The 14,750-nt window shown below is 35.9% G+C and overlaps 10 protein-coding genes and 4 long non-coding RNA genes across 14 annotated transcripts; 7 read left to right on the top strand and 7 right to left on the bottom strand.

Moving 5' to 3' along the window:
- Positions 1-43: 43 nt before the first annotated feature.
- Positions 44-3,239, bottom strand: cwh43 (glycosylceramide biosynthesis protein; the record flags this gene model as incomplete). The annotated part of the gene is made up of 2 exons (NM_001019484.2): positions 44-2,932; positions 3,117-3,239. 2 exons carry the CDS (start codon positions 3,237-3,239, stop codon positions 140-142), a joined length of 2,916 nt encoding a protein of 971 aa, NP_594060.2. The 3' UTR covers positions 44-139.
- On the top strand, positions 135-4,424 carry SPOM_SPNCRNA.3389. The gene has a single exon (NR_192755.1). It is a non-coding gene; the product is annotated as a non-coding RNA (long non-coding RNA).
- Positions 3,425-4,266, bottom strand: pth4 (translation release factor; the record flags this gene model as incomplete). The annotated part of the gene is made up of 2 exons (NM_001019483.1): positions 3,425-3,834; positions 4,128-4,266. 2 exons carry the CDS (start codon positions 4,264-4,266, stop codon positions 3,425-3,427), a joined length of 549 nt encoding a protein of 182 aa, NP_594059.1.
- Positions 4,425-4,546: 122 nt separating the features above from the next.
- Positions 4,547-5,241, top strand: ubi5 (ubiquitin-40S ribosomal protein S31 fusion protein). Its single transcript, NM_001019482.3, has one exon. It carries the CDS (start codon positions 4,560-4,562, stop codon positions 5,010-5,012), a length of 453 nt encoding a protein of 150 aa, NP_594058.1. The 5' UTR covers positions 4,547-4,559; the 3' UTR covers positions 5,013-5,241.
- On the bottom strand, positions 5,122-6,742 carry csr101 (sec14 family protein). The gene has a single exon (NM_001019481.3). The coding sequence runs from the start codon at positions 6,598-6,600 to the stop codon at positions 5,434-5,436; it is 1,167 nt and encodes a 388-aa protein (NP_594057.1). The 5' UTR covers positions 6,601-6,742; the 3' UTR covers positions 5,122-5,433.
- dam1 (DASH complex subunit Dam1) lies at positions 6,565-7,249 on the top strand. The gene has a single exon (NM_001019480.3). The coding sequence runs from the start codon at positions 6,599-6,601 to the stop codon at positions 7,064-7,066; it is 468 nt and encodes a 155-aa protein (NP_594056.1). The 5' UTR covers positions 6,565-6,598; the 3' UTR covers positions 7,067-7,249.
- Positions 7,250-7,531: 282 nt separating this feature from the next.
- atg1801 (WD repeat-containing protein Atg1801) lies at positions 7,532-9,339 on the top strand (the record flags this gene model as incomplete). The annotated part of the gene is made up of 6 exons (NM_001019479.2): positions 7,532-7,569; positions 7,754-7,827; positions 7,893-7,999; positions 8,062-8,221; positions 8,287-9,007; positions 9,076-9,339. The coding sequence occupies 6 exons, from the start codon at positions 7,532-7,534 to the stop codon at positions 9,095-9,097; spliced, it is 1,122 nt and encodes a 373-aa protein (NP_594055.1). The 3' UTR covers positions 9,098-9,339.
- Positions 7,916-9,084, bottom strand: SPOM_SPNCRNA.560. The gene has a single exon (NR_150930.1). It is a non-coding gene; the product is annotated as a non-coding RNA (long non-coding RNA).
- A 309-nt stretch (positions 9,340-9,648) lies between the features above and the next one.
- snd302 (pho88 family protein) lies at positions 9,649-10,672 on the top strand. Its single transcript, NM_001019478.3, has 2 exons — positions 9,649-9,732; positions 9,875-10,672. The coding sequence occupies exons 1-2, from the start codon at positions 9,721-9,723 to the stop codon at positions 10,469-10,471; spliced, it is 609 nt and encodes a 202-aa protein (NP_594054.1). The 5' UTR covers positions 9,649-9,720; the 3' UTR covers positions 10,472-10,672.
- Positions 10,192-10,428, bottom strand: SPOM_SPNCRNA.3388. The gene has a single exon (NR_192754.1). It is a non-coding gene; the product is annotated as a non-coding RNA (long non-coding RNA).
- Positions 10,673-10,891: 219 nt separating the features above from the next.
- qng1 lies at positions 10,892-12,337 on the top strand. The gene is made up of 3 exons (NM_001019477.3): positions 10,892-10,962; positions 11,009-11,157; positions 11,291-12,337. The coding sequence occupies exons 1-3, from the start codon at positions 10,924-10,926 to the stop codon at positions 12,141-12,143; spliced, it is 1,041 nt and encodes a 346-aa protein (NP_594053.1). The 5' UTR covers positions 10,892-10,923; the 3' UTR covers positions 12,144-12,337.
- mtx2 (metaxin 1) lies at positions 12,118-13,365 on the bottom strand. Its single transcript, NM_001019476.3, has 2 exons — positions 12,773-13,365; positions 12,118-12,693 (listed from the first exon to the last, which is right to left on the bottom strand). Exons 1-2 carry the CDS (start codon positions 13,331-13,333, stop codon positions 12,439-12,441), a joined length of 816 nt encoding a protein of 271 aa, NP_594052.1. The 5' UTR covers positions 13,334-13,365; the 3' UTR covers positions 12,118-12,438.
- Positions 13,366-13,379: 14 nt separating this feature from the next.
- Positions 13,380-14,393, top strand: noc12. The gene is made up of 2 exons (NM_001019475.3): positions 13,380-13,957; positions 14,021-14,393. Exons 1-2 carry the CDS (start codon positions 13,610-13,612, stop codon positions 14,177-14,179), a joined length of 507 nt encoding a protein of 168 aa, NP_594051.1. The 5' UTR covers positions 13,380-13,609; the 3' UTR covers positions 14,180-14,393.
- Positions 13,533-14,717, bottom strand: SPOM_SPNCRNA.886. The gene has a single exon (NR_151271.1). It is a non-coding gene; the product is annotated as a non-coding RNA (long non-coding RNA).
- Positions 14,718-14,750: the final 33 nt, after the last annotated feature.

The following is a 14,750-nucleotide window of genomic DNA, read 5'->3' as shown; positions in this document are numbered from 1 at the left end:
AATCTTATTAATCAGTGCATAACTGCAGACAACATATTAAATAGTTTATCAAATTCGTATAATGCTTATATTGATTCTAATTATATCAGTCTTTTTCTTTTCAAAACCATGGAAATTTAAATGAATCAAATTTGTGATTTTAATCATAGTACCACGGCTCGTGAACAACTAAATTATTGTCATAGTAATGTCCATTAACACCCGTTCCTTCAAATAATGATGGATACCTGTGTGATTCAGGAACGTGTTCCTTGTCGATTCTGACGTTCCTACCTAAATCTTTGGTAACCAAAAACTTTCCGGTTTGAAGCTCGGTGTCTGTTATAGTAGAGCGATGAAGTCTAGCATAACCAATTCGCTTGACACCTCGATAAAATATATACTGACACCAACGATCATAGTCAGCAGGTTCAATGTCTAACATTCCCGTGTCTCGCGTTAGAATAGTTTGGGGTTCTTGGCCAACGTTTGAAACAACATATCCGAGAAACACTAGAGGCCTTGGACTCTCGCGCATAATTCGAGCCAACTCAGTGCTCTGAAGACGTCGATCCAACTGACTTTCATATTGACCATTGTGAGAAACCACAACATCTATTAGCTCTCCGTAGACATCTAGTGTTGCATGAATAGCAGGAGCAAGTTCTCCTTGAGGAGAAGGTAACAAATGGTGAGTCGAGTTGACAATAGGAAATTTGGAGAGTAACGCAGCGCCCCAAGTATGTTTATCAGGGCCTGGGCCATAATCCGCATACATTCCTAGATCATGTGCTAAAACCTGGGTTAAATCTCGAAATCCCATAATTAAACGTTGTGTGTCAGATTCCAGTAGACCAAAGACATCAAGTTCCATATCTCGAACAGCATCGCGTATACGATTCTCACTTGCATACATGAAATTGTCTAAGCCAAAGTGAATAGTCCAAATACCAGCAGTGAAAAGCTTTTCATTTGGATGGTAAGGTGTATAGTCATACGGAGGCATATTCTGAATGGCAAATTTTAGGGCCATAAGAGCCAGACAAAAACCTGTCAATAGTGATTTTTTGAAACTTCTTCTACGATAAGAAGAATCTGATTGTTTGATATCTACTACAGATGAGTCTGCTTTGTTGGGTTCTTTGGACTCACCCGAATACGCAGGTACTAAAGCTGCAAGGTTCCAACCAATGAAAATTAGAATGTAAGAAGTTCTCTCTCGAAGAATGGGTCCACCTGGAACAAACTCGTAGGCTACGACCCAAACATGAGCTAATGAGTAAAGGATGTAAACCAAAAAAGCGCCACCCCAAACCTTCGCAGGAGAATAGAAGGAGGAAATTCTGATAGAAGCGAACGAGTAAATTAAAACGTAGGAAGTAAATATTAACCCACCCAAATAACTACACCATCCATGGTTAATATACATAAAATATGATCCGAAGCAGGCTAAAACAAATCCAATAAGCATAAAAGCACCTGATTGATATAAATAAGGGGCTACCAAAACAGCGCAAATGGAAACAACTATTGAAACGGCACCGTGTGGATAAGGTTGCGGTCCCTTAATAGGATACCCATCCCACGACCATGTCATAAGAACTGTAGAGTCACAAAGAAAAGTATGCAGACAAAAAAGTACTGTGCCCAAGCTTAGGGCTGCAGACAGAGCAGTTATCTTCCTTAGTTTAAAATGTTCCACGGCATTCGCTGTTGTTTGCTGCACATGGAAAATGGCAAATATTAGACATGCAATTATTCCGACAATTAACGCTGGGATTTGTTTTCCACCGTTTGTTTCATTTAAAATAGGCCATATAGGATTGTTAGAAAAAAAAGAGTACTTGGCGATTGAAGACGCAAGCAATCCAAACAAAAATGTGCTAATTTTACGTTCTATTGCTAAATTTTCAGGCGAAATATTTGAAAATAAAGAAGTCCAGGCGAGACATTCACAACAGACAGAAAACGCAGTAACAAATAATCTGTGCACCGGGTCCTCAAGCTTATAGGCAGCTATACCTATAACATTTAAAAATAAAAATATAACAGGTACTTTTGAGGCAAATTTTCGCAATAGTGGAATACCAAGTAAGAATGGAGAAAGTTCGAAAAGAATGCACGCTTCATAGCCCGAAATCCCCATATGCCATAAGGGAAAATACCATACTAATAACCCTAAGCTAGTAAGAACGCTCCAGAAGACAAAAGAAAGATACACCTCAGATGAAAAGTATAGCAAGCTAAACAAGATTTGCTTTTTGGAACACTTGACGTTACTATCTTTTTTGATATTCTTTGCTTGCGTGCCAACAGCTGCAGCCTCTGCATAAGACAAATGTTCTCCTTTCTCCTTCTTGCGTGTAGCAAAAGAAGATGGATTAGAGTAGGTTTTTGATGTATGCAGATTAAACACGAGTGGTTTAAAATCCCAGTACAACGCAGAATCAAAAAGTATGTCCCACAATATCAATGACCATTCAAAGAATGCATAAACAGTATAGGCACCAGGAATATGTTTAAACTTGTGCTGAATATACCAGTAAATTAAGGGAAATATAGTCAAAACGAACAATGCTGATCCAATATTTCTAATACGTGAAGCCATGGAATTAACTGGTGAACATTTTGAAACCAAAATAAACCAAGGAGCGTTAGAAATTAAATATCCAATCATGAAAATATCATGCCAATCATGGTCATCAGTCGAAGTTACATAAACCCATCCACCACAGAGAGCAGTTCGTAAAACACCCAACGCTGTAGTAATAATTACTGATGGTCTTGAAATTCCGCTTAATGTAAACCAAAGCAACAGAACAAGAAGACGAGGTGTTGCTGTTAGAGCAATAAGCCACTGGAATACCGACCTTTCTGGATACCAATCACCAATAGTAGCAGAGACCGAAGGAAACCATTCTTCAGGATATCCATAAAATTCGTTCTTCACCACCTGCAAATATAATGTTAGTAAATTGTAAACTTTGCGAATGTCACGTCTGTCTTGTGGCTCAGTGCTTGCAAACATGCAAGCAATCGATGAACTGTTTGCAGCGCTAATAAACTGGGGATCAATAGTAACTATTGGATATTACTCAAGAAGGAAATTATTCTGACTGTATTTGTGGTTTATTTACCTGATAATAGTGTGTGTATAATGCTAATGCTAGAGGAATAAAAAAGGCTGCAAAAGAGCATATGGTATGCACCAAAGCCACGTATTGGGCTGAAAACACTAAAGAGCTTGTTTTTTCTGTCATTTGAAGCAAAATTGCTCCTGCACTAAGGTGTGGTTCAGTTCAAGTGTTATTAATATGTGATTGTATATGTATGCCATAGCGAGTCATAACATAGTTTACATTCGAAAAGTGGTGCGAAAAATGTCAGCAAATTAAATGGATAAACAAAGCAAGTAGTGAGTCACAATATTAATCAATGAATTATTTTAATCCATAGTGATACGACGTTGCGTTTTTTTCTTTTGTTTATATTTCTTTTCCGACAATCGTTTTTCATTCGATTCTTTTTTTAAGATACTAATCCGTGCTATTTTTTCAGGAGGAGTATCTGGAACATAGAGGGTTTCGGCTGATTTGTTCAATAAATCAGATATCTTGTTTAAAGCATCTTCAATGTTTTTGTGTTGTGAACGAGTTTTCTGAGAGTAGATCTTTATTCCATTTTGTATACGGTAGTTTCTCAACATCTCACACGTTTTAAAATGATTAATTAAAAACATAGGTATACAACTTTCCAATTGTTTGAATGGAAGATTTACTATCACCTTTGTATTAAGCTTGTTGACATTTTGACCTCCAGGACCACTACTACGTGAAAACGATATTTGGACTTGATCTATCAATAGTTAATATTTGAAAAAACTGGTTTGGAAAAATATCAAGAATTCCCTTAGCCTTCACAAAGAATTTATACCATCAATCCGTTGTATCTTTAACCTTCAAATCGATTGATGCAAGAATAAGATTTGTCGAATACTTTGAATAACAACTGCAAGGAAATTGACAATTTATTTATGAACCATAAGAAATTGGTAAACGCATATATTTTGCCGAAATAATGCAAGTTCATCTTTCAAACGAAAGACAGTAAGCCTTTTAAGTACCTTGGCGTTTCTACTGAATACATACCTTTAGCTGGTTTCCATTTTAAATGAATGAATTTTAACAATTGATTAGTTTCTTCTTTAGTGAGAAGACATTTATTGATATTGTCATAAATTAAACGACTATTCTTGATTTTGAAGCAATTCCGGAAATTAGCAAACATTTTCTAAACTTAATGGTTACGGTGTATTTCATCTATAAAATTCATTCATCAGTTTACTGCACCAACTGAGACAATAACTTTCCTTTTCTAATGTGCATTTATCATTGCTCAATTAGTGCACCTATGGTTTAACGAGTTGAAAATTTGACCGCTAAATTAGAATATTGAATTCTCGCTCGGCTTCTTATTCTTAAAATTTTAGAGTCATACCTTACCAAGTACAGCAGTAGTAAGCAGTCACAACTTAACAAAAGAAATATGAATTTCGAAAAACATTTCTAAGCACAACCAAAATGCAAATTTTCGTCAAAACCCTTACGGGTAAGACGATTACCCTTGAGGTGGAGTCCTCTGACACTATTGATAATGTCAAGAGCAAAATCCAAGACAAAGAAGGAATTCCTCCTGATCAACAACGTCTTATTTTCGCTGGTAAGCAGTTAGAAGATGGACGTACTTTGTCTGATTACAACATCCAAAAGGAGTCCACTCTTCACCTCGTTTTGCGTCTTCGTGGTGGTGGTAAGAAGCGTAAAAAGAAGACTTACACTACTCCCAAGAAGATCAAGCACAAGCACAAGAAGGTTGAGCTCGCCGTCCTCAAGTACTACAAGGTTGAGGATGATGGAAGCGTTAAGCGTCTTCGTCGTGAGTGTCCTAACTGTGGTGCATCCACCTTCATGGCCAACCACAAGGACCGCCTTTACTGTGGTAGATGCCACTTGACCCTCAAATTGGAAGCTTAAATGAGTTTGCGATAAAATAAATTAACACTTTTTTAAGTGATATTTTGTAATATATCTATATTGCTCATTGTAATGTGCTATATTGAATTGAAAATACTTATATTGTAAATGGTTATGAAAACATTTCATTTGTATTATATTTCTAGTAGTCCCATGATGATTTTTTTAAATAAATAATCTAAACATAAGCCAAACTAAACAAGCAAGCTACGGTTGAATGATTGGTGGAATTTTCAACAGTTTTTATATGCGCAAACGCGATTATTGAAAACGCCATTGAGGAATCATGAGTATTTCGAGGACATTAGATCTAAACTCAAGTTTTTAGTAAAAGGTAGTAAATATAGGAAGATGCATTCTTTTATTAATAAAAGAATAAAAAGAATTGAGTCGTAAAACATAGCGTTTAGATTGAGTAAATTTAAACATTACCAATCCATTTCAGTCGGTCGTAAACGGTTCTCGCTCGTATATATTTGTCAACATTCCAATAGCAGTTGGCAAAGTTGGTACCTGCAGCATCGCAGCATAAGCGGACTTTTTCATTTTGAGCATCATCATCATCTAGCTTGGCCCAATTTAAAGAGTGCTGCTCCCATTCACTGAAATACGCATAATAGCGAGCAAGTGCTGCAGTCTTTTCAGCGCTATCTTCGATGACTGCATCATTCTCATGCTCTACTGGCTCTATGTATTGGAATATCTTTTTGTTGCCTCCTCCTAAAGAAGTAGGAATTACCGAATAGTCTATGTATTTTTCGAGGTCGTTTGCGCTCTGAGTAAAAACAATTTTCGCAGCAATCTCTGGTTTAATCCATCCCTTAATAATGTTCCAAACACTTCTGAAAATCCAAGGAGATTTATGAAGAATACAAACACCAAGAGATTGTGGGTAATAATACTCCAAACACGATGCCAAATACTTAACGAAAGAATAATCCATATTATGTAGAGAAAAGTTACTAAGGTCGAACAGAACATTCACATTTTGAGGAGAGTCCATAGAGTCCTTCAAAGTCTTTTGTGGTCGCAGAAAAAGTCGCATAGTTTCCATTACCCACACGGTCATCTCACGAAGAGAATTCTGAGTCAATTTTGAGGGTTGATGTAAATGGACTTGAATATAGCAGATAGGGCGATCAGATAAGTCCCTTCCCAACATAGTTACCTTTCCAGTTCTCAATTGTTCCAAGAACTGATCATCATTTGTCTCTTTGGCATAAAGCTCACCCCGCTCAACGATACGCTCAACACCTGTATCTACGCGCCATTGTAGCGTATTGATTAACTTTTGACTTGCTTCATGTGAATCGTTATTGCAAGAAGCCAAAAATCGTACTAAGATAGCGTCGGGTGAGTCGCATTTTGCTAATCGTATGAACGATTCGCGATATTCTTTATGCTCTTGAAACCTAGGCCATGTCTTTTGAATCATCAACTTTAAAGGTGAATAACTTTCAAAGCTCACTTTTTCGTCTACAGTCTCAGGCTCAGGCTGTTTTTGAGAACGTCGGAAGAAAAATGTTCCTGCTGCTGCTGCCGAAAGCGCTGTAGAACATCTACATCTCACCCAAAGTCGCGAAAACATGGAGAAATACCAGAAAGCTACTCAAAATCCTTTAGAAAATGTTGATAATGTGAAAATAGAAAGTGAGAATGCAATCCCTTCGAATCTCCAAGCCTTTACTAAGTCACTGGCTGTTTTGGATGATAATGTGAGTGAATTTCGTAAACGAATGAATCACCTGTCAGCAACCAAACAAATACTCGACAATTTCAACGAATCGTTTTCTTCTTTTCTTTATGGATTGCAAATCAATGCTTTTTGCGTAGATTATGAAAATGCACCGCTTTCGGAAAGTTTTTTACTCCAAGCTAAGAAAGACCAATTTAAGGCAACGCTGATGACTCGTACTGGTCATTCGATTTCTGACCCTCCCTACGATGGTGGTGTTATTTCTCACGATCCCAATTTTGCAACTGCAGACGAAACATTTGCTACAAATGACACTTCTTTCATTGAACGGCCAGAAACCTATTCCGCTTCCAGATAAATTTATTTAAGCAAGGGAGACTGGTTGAAGTTTTTTCTTTTTCATTTATTATTATAATAGTCGAAGGGAATAACCTAGCATATCAGGTTGGATAATGAAACAACGGAATCATAATGATCATTCAATTTTACGATTTATATACAATTTTTAACATTTTAATGCACATTTTTCTTCAGCGAAGTGAACTGTAGACAATTGCTTTAAAAGTTCTAGAAAGCGTTCAGTAAACTCATATGTAATAGCTTCTCCAATCTTCAATTTCCAATAAAATGAATATGTATTTGTAGTCTATTTTCGATACTCACATTTACAACTTCAGTGGCTCTTTCAATACCTCAAATATGTAACACTAATTGAACCTATTTGAAGTGTCGAAATTTGTTCACATTCTATATTTGTAATTTTAAACATTGGAGCAATTACACTTGTTTTCAAGTATACAACTAGTTTTCGTTTTACTTCAAAATGCATTTCTTTGTTCGGAAGTACCGCGGCAAAGCAGCGTATGTAAGTGTATAGCCGCGGGTCATTCCACTTGTCTCAAGCCAGTCATTAGAACAATATACGTATCGGCCAATTGTGCTGAAAATGGTATCGAATATGTCTCGCTTACTATTTTGTGGATTTAACCAGGATTCAAAGTACTTATTTTATTGTTTTTGATATCAACATCACTAATACTTGTAGTTTGCTCTCCATTGGAACATTCGATGGATATAAGATATACAATTGTGATCCGTTTGGAAAATGTTTTCACAAAAGTAGGTAATAAAGTGTTTTGTAATAAAAACCATCATCATTGAAACATTTTTCTAACCTAATTTAGTTCAAGGTGCTACTTCAATAGTAGAGATGCTGTTCAGTACATCTCTGGTGGCTCTTGTGGAGAAGGACGATGGAAATAATAGAAAGCTGAAGTTAATTAACACAAAGGTAAGCTCAAAATGTCTAATGCTTTGCCCCTTTTTTTATTTCCTCTCTACTAACGAGTGTAGAAAAGCACTACAATATGTGAGTTGACATTTCCGACTCCTTTACTAGCTGTCAAGCTGAATCGAAAACGCTTGCTGGCGGTTTTGGAGGAACAAATTTATGTATATGATATAAGCAATATGCTTTTGCTTCACACAATCGAAACAACTAGTAATGTGTTCGGTAAGCAACATCAAAAACACTTGTCTTTTCGCAACTACAATATCACTAATTCTTTATTGTAACAGCTGTTTGTGCTCTTTCACCGAATTCCGAAAATTGCTATTTGGCGTATCCTGATAGTCGGGATCATGAGCCTAGGACGGAAGGTGAGTCCTCCAGTCCTAATGTATCTAATTCTGCTGTTTCTGGTCAAGTCATTTTGTGGGATGTAATCAATTGTAAGCAAATAACCAAAATTGAAGCCCATAAAGATTCACTTGCCTGTTTGGCATTTAACTCTGACGGCACAATGCTTGCAACTGCTTCTGATAATGGTCGAATTATTCGAGTTTTCGCTATACCTTCAGGCCAGCGATTATATCAGTTTCGTCGTGGTTCTCTCCCTGCCCAGATTTATTCTATTGCTTTTCATCCCGATTCTAGTCTTTTGACGGTAACATCTAGTACACAAACCGTTCACATTTTCCGTCTCAAGGAGGTATATTCTAATTTAGAGCGTCAAGGTCTTCTTCCTTCTTCTCCCCCTCCCAAAGAAAGCTTACTTCGTCGTTCCTCAAGATCACTCATAGGTACTGTTGGTGGATACCTTCCGCAGTCGGTTTCTGGAATGCTCGACCCAGAAAGAGATTTTGCATACGCTCATATACCTGGTGATAAGGTCACCTCAATCGCTGCTTTCGGTCCAGATAATACTATTGTAAATGTTGCAACTTATGACGGAAACCTTTATTCTTTTCGTGTTAATTTGCGAACAGGAGGAGAATGCGCTATGGTAAATCATTTTTGGTAAGTACCTAAACGTAATGGAGTTTGGAAAACATTAATTTGCTCTTATTTATTAACCCTTTATCTAGTGTAGGTCTTACTGCTGCATGAAAAACAATTTTTTATAACGAATCTTCCCTTTAAAAAGTTTTGTCTGTCAAAAGCTCCACCGTTGTTTTGTATGTTACTCTGCATTTACGTTTCCTATCAACTTTTCATTATTCAATCATCATTACCATTTGGTTTATATACCAACTATTCGTTTTTAAACTGAACAGGTCCATTAACCTGGTATTTTATCCTCTTTTAGGATTATTAAGTTGAATCCTTTTTCGTATAATTCTGACATGCCATTTAGATTGCTATAACTGCTTCTTGGATAATGAACACCTTACTTTAAAGAATTATTATTATTTAATTAATGACTAATTTACAATATACAAATATATTAACACAATAATCATCTCATTAGTAAACAAACAAATTTGCTCTACAGTATAAAGGAACACTAATGTTCCAAAATTTCTAAACATTTCTTAATGTTTATATTTAATTTCTCACGTTTTCGCCTATGTTCCAGGAATGGTATGACCGAGACTGTGATAGATCTCCTTAAACCTGATGGCTTCGCATATTATTGTTGTAGTGCCATTATCTAAGTTGTCCTCCACCATTACCTAAAAAAGAGGCAGTTGTAAGCTAAGTTATTCTTTTTTATTTCTAAAATTCTGAAAATGAACGCTCAGGTAAGTTTTATTATATTTAAACTTTAGTGTTCTGAGAATATTTGTCAAATGCGAGGTATTCTTTTGCATGGGCTTTATTAGATTTCGCACTATAGAAGAAATATAAAGTATGTTCAGCTTTTCTGACAAAATCGAAATTTAGGTATTAAATCTTGTCGCCGCATTGGGTGTTATGCAATATTCTAAGAAGCTTGACTTCACCGACCCTCAAATTGTCTATTATGCTCGTGCTGCCTATGTGATCTCAAACACCATTATTTTTGGTGTCTATGCAATTATCCAAGCTCGTATTAATGCCAACAATGATGAGACTCCTTTGGTTTATGAAGAGCCTGCACCTCCTTTTTCTGGACAAAGCAATGGCAAGCTAGTGACCACCACTGTCAAGGAGTATGATAGTGAGCAATTACAAAAGGCTAAACGCTCTACCATGATGGGTGTAGCTATCATGGCGTTCATGCATTTGTATATGGGTTATGCTCAACCATTGGTGATTCAGTCCATTCTCCCTTTGATTTCCTTGTTTACTAACAACTTGGTTTCCATTTACATCTTTAATAAGGCTGCTGAAGGTAGCTTATCTCGTCCATTTGCTCCCCCTGCTGGTCTCTTTGGGGGAGGAAACAAGCCTGCAGCTGCTGTTACTGGCACTTCGTCCAATTCTAACAATGCTTCAGCTAAGTCTGATGGCCCTACAATCACTGAATTGAACGAAAACGAAACTGAAAAGTCTTCTTAAGTATCTATGAACGCTGGACATTCAATGATACTTCTAAAGTCATCATGCTTGTTTAATTATTTCGTCCTTTCACTGGTTGATTTAATTTGATAGTTGTAGAATTAAAGATCGATGTTTTTTTTCCTAGTTTCAATTTAATCGGTTCAAATTCATTTCCTTTGCATTTTTAGGTTGCTAATAGCTCAAGTGTTACACAAACCAGTAGTTCTTGGATTGTAAAATTGGGCTATCTATAGAATAATATAATTATAGTAAGATAAAGTACGAATAATTTATAGATACATGTATGAAATGAAATACTTATTTACACTTTCCTCCTTCATTACTTTTTAATGAATCCTTAGTACGCTTGTCTTACAAAATATTCGTTCGTGCTCTTATTTTTCTTGTGTTTTACCTTTCTAGGTCTCAGTGTAAACTGGCATCATCCACGTTCCCTTAAAACTCTTATAATGTCCCGAGTGCTTCAAGATGCTGAATTTATTTCTTTGGTAATTTTACTACTTATTAATAACTGCTAACATGAACGATTGAAAGAACTCAAACGATGTGAAAGTTAATAAAGGTGGTTGTGCAGCAGTGGCAACATGGATTAAAGAGAAGCTAGATTCGTTGGGACCCCAATTCGCTGAGTGGCAGAATCACGAACTTCACCCTAAAACCCGAGACGTCTCTACCTTAGATTGGTATGTGTGGACGCTTGAATGTTTTCGTAGATTAAATAAAGATGAGCTGCTGAACATATACACTTTATATTTTTTTAATACTTCATTTCAACAAGTTTACCCTGTTCATAATGTATTAACGTCAAATCTTTAGGATTTTCTTGGTGGACATTTTGAATTTTTCATTTTGGTCAGACGTTGACGTTGAAGACAGTGGAAAACATTCCAAGAGATTTTCTATTGAATACAAAGGGAAGCTTTACACTGGTTATTGGAGTCTATGTGCAGCCATTAACAAAGCATTAGATGCTGGTATTCCCATTACAAGCCCTGCTTTTTATGCTGATGAAAAACAATGTCCTGATACCCTCATTGCTTCTGTATTTGACAGTGCTACCGTTGAAAAAATACCGCTTTTAGAGGAGCGTATAAGAATCATGCGAGCTTCTGGCCGTGTACTGGTAGATTCTTATCATGGCTCATACTGCGGATTACTCAAAAAATGTCATAATCAAGCGCAGAGACTAATAAAGCTATTGTTGGCTGATTTCCCTGATTTTAGAGATGTATCTGTTTACAAAGGAAGAGAATGTTATATGCTCAAACGTGCTCAAATTTTGGTAGCAGAAACTTGGGCTTGCTTTCAGGGACAAAATTACGGTCGATTTGACGATATCGATTCTATCACAATGTTTGCTGACTATCGCGTTCCCCAGATATTGTGGCAATTAGGATGTCTGAGCTATTCTTCTGATTTTAAAAAGCGTTTGCTAAAAAATGAATTGATAGCTCATAATGATCCTATGGAAATCGAGATGCGTGGATGTAGCATTTGGGCTGTTGAAAAGATTCTTCAAAACATTAACAGAAAAGATGTTAATGCTATCACAATTGATTTTTTTCTATGGGATCTTGCCAAAGAGTGGCAAGCTAAGGGTTATAAACCAAGTACTCAGGTCGATGAAGTTACAATCCCTTGTATTAGAGTGAGAAGTATATACTATTAGAAAGTATTTAGGCTTATGCTGGTGGCATTTGAAAAAATATACTTATATAATATTGACCTATTGTTAATTTATTCTCTTTTTAACATAGAGTGAGAAAGTACTAAAAACAAGCTGAAATAAATTAACGGAAAAACATGGTAAAGTTAATGTTAGCATTATGTGAAAGCTAGTATTAATGAGAAAATGCATTTGACATTATAACCACGTTTAAAAATAAAATAATAATATCGGGAACTTCGGTCAAAGCAATCAAAGAAATAAAATTTCGTTGGGCTATGCTCAATTAATTAAAATGTTAACGAAGAGCAATGGGTCCAGCCGATGTATAACCAGCGAGAGTTCTAACTCGCGTTGTGAGATCAGTTAAATTTTTGTGTGTCCCCAAAACAACCTTTAATTGATCGTTTTTTAAAGGTAAATGATTGATAATTTCTGCATGAGCAAACAAAGAAACATCTAAGAAAGAAGGTGATTCGTTATTGAAAAACCATTTGTCCGATCCTAAAAGTTCTGAAAGAGCTGAAAACGCCTTCGAAGCATCCTCTAAAATCTAAGCTTTGTTAGTACAAATCATGCTTCAAAATGCTCGGTCTAGAAGACTAACTGCTATCAAAAATTATTAAACGTACCGCATCAAAATCAAGAGTTGATTCGTTCAACTGAAGACAAATTTTTCGTTTAATTTGAGAAGGTAACCCGATTGATTTAATAATATTTAAAGGCCAAGACATGTTAGGTAACCATTTTTTTTGAATTTCAGAAAAGTTCTCGTTGTCCAAATACATAGTTAAGAGAATTGCCGTTTCTACTTGATTTATCAGCAAACTCATCCAAGGAGAGATTTGCTGCAGTGTTGACTCATCCTTTAAAAAATATTGTAAAAGAGATGGATTGAGGACTAATTTTCGAGATTCAATTTGAATAAAAGGTACTTTCTCATCTGGAGAGGCGTGGTTAGACACATTTAAAAAAACAATTGAAGGGTCGTTTAATTTTGCCCAGGTTTGCCATTGAAGACTATTAACGTCCAGAGCCTCTGAGTTCAAGTCGGAATTCCACATAGTCAAATACATGACTGTTTTCGTTTTGTAATCTTCATTTTCGCCCGGGTAAGGATTAGAAAACGTTATTAAAGGGAAGCGGGAGAAAATGGAATGAAAATAACTCGAAAATTTTGTTAGACCGCCCATCCTTTTCACTTGTCACTAAGTTTGCTAATTCTAAAGAGTTTACACCAATACCATCAATAGTGTGCTTAGCGAAATTGTTAGATTAAGTGGTAAAGCGTGCAATTTCTTCAAATTTCTACCTATATTGTAGTAGGAGAAAATATTCTGTTGTTTCTACTATACCAAGCATTAATTCTGCATACACACTTTTCTATTTTGCGTTGGATTTTCACATCCTCTAATAATCGATAAACTCGACAAAAGATTGTATTTATTTTATTTGACATAAATCATAATATGGATTTGTCTTTATTTTCAGATATCAAGGATGTCGTCGAGAGGGACATGAAAAAAAATTCAAAAGTTGTGGAAAATTCTTCTGCTAGATCACTAAAAAACAAAACAGAGGAAAACAAAACTATTGATAAACATAAAAGTTCCGTTGGTCCTAAGGAACCCAAATCATCATTGGAAAAGCCTAAAGCGAATCGGAAAAGAAAGCAATCGTATGGTTTACTCCATGATATTAAAGAACTCGGAGGTACCGAAGAGGATCTGGAGCTGATTGAAGATGTAGAAAGCGATGAAGAGTTGGAATTCGAAGAACCCAATCGTAAACAACCCAAGAAGGATGGGACTGATGCTGTAAGTCAATATCGATGTTTCTTAATTACTTCTTTCAAAAGGTTCTAATATCCTCTGTTTTAGTTTGCAAATGAGTTGAATTTGTTCGCCAAAAAATTGGGCTTTTCTAAAAACAGCTTTGATGCTCGTGCTCTAGACACTGAGTCAGAAGATGAAACCGAAATCGAAAAAAGTTCGTCTGAAAATTCTGATTCAGTTGATGTCGATTCGGATGATGAGTAAAAAACGCTTGACAACTAGTTTATTTATTTAAAAATTTTCCTTCTTATTATAACTTTATAAGCAATGAGTGTATCTGTTAAAACTGATTGGGGAATCCCAATTTCTCTGTAATCTTCTCGTTCACTTTTCAGATGCCATCACTCATGAGTTGTTTAAACCATCATTCAAGAGGAGTCTTAAGGGAATGTAATGTTTAACTAACATTATACTGAGGGATAGGTTCATACATATTACCTGAAGGAGTTGCAATTGTGTTGGACCTTTATTGCTACACTTTCATTCATTTTAATTATTTGTAAAGTAAGGATAGGAATTTAAGGCGGAGCATTCTTTTTTTATTAAAATAGCGGTCATTACGGGATTAATATAAACATTATATGTCAGTATATATTTCCTTCATCAATTTCGAAGCATTTATGCTTATTTGCATACTAAACCGTTAGTTTAATGTTTGTTTATTTTATTATTAACAGTAAAAGTATCAGGTGTGTTTTAAGAAATATGTTAAAATGAGACAGTGGCCGCATGTGCTTTCTTTACGCGTGTACGCTAGCTACTTCCTCTTATATAA

Source organism: Schizosaccharomyces pombe, assembly GCF_000002945.2.
Source record: "Schizosaccharomyces pombe strain 972h- genome assembly, chromosome: I".
Classification (NCBI taxonomy): Eukaryota; Fungi; Ascomycota; class Schizosaccharomycetes; order Schizosaccharomycetales; family Schizosaccharomycetaceae; genus Schizosaccharomyces; species Schizosaccharomyces pombe.
The sequence above is the reverse complement of the archived record's forward strand: the minus strand, read 5'-3'. Positions and strand labels throughout refer to the sequence as shown.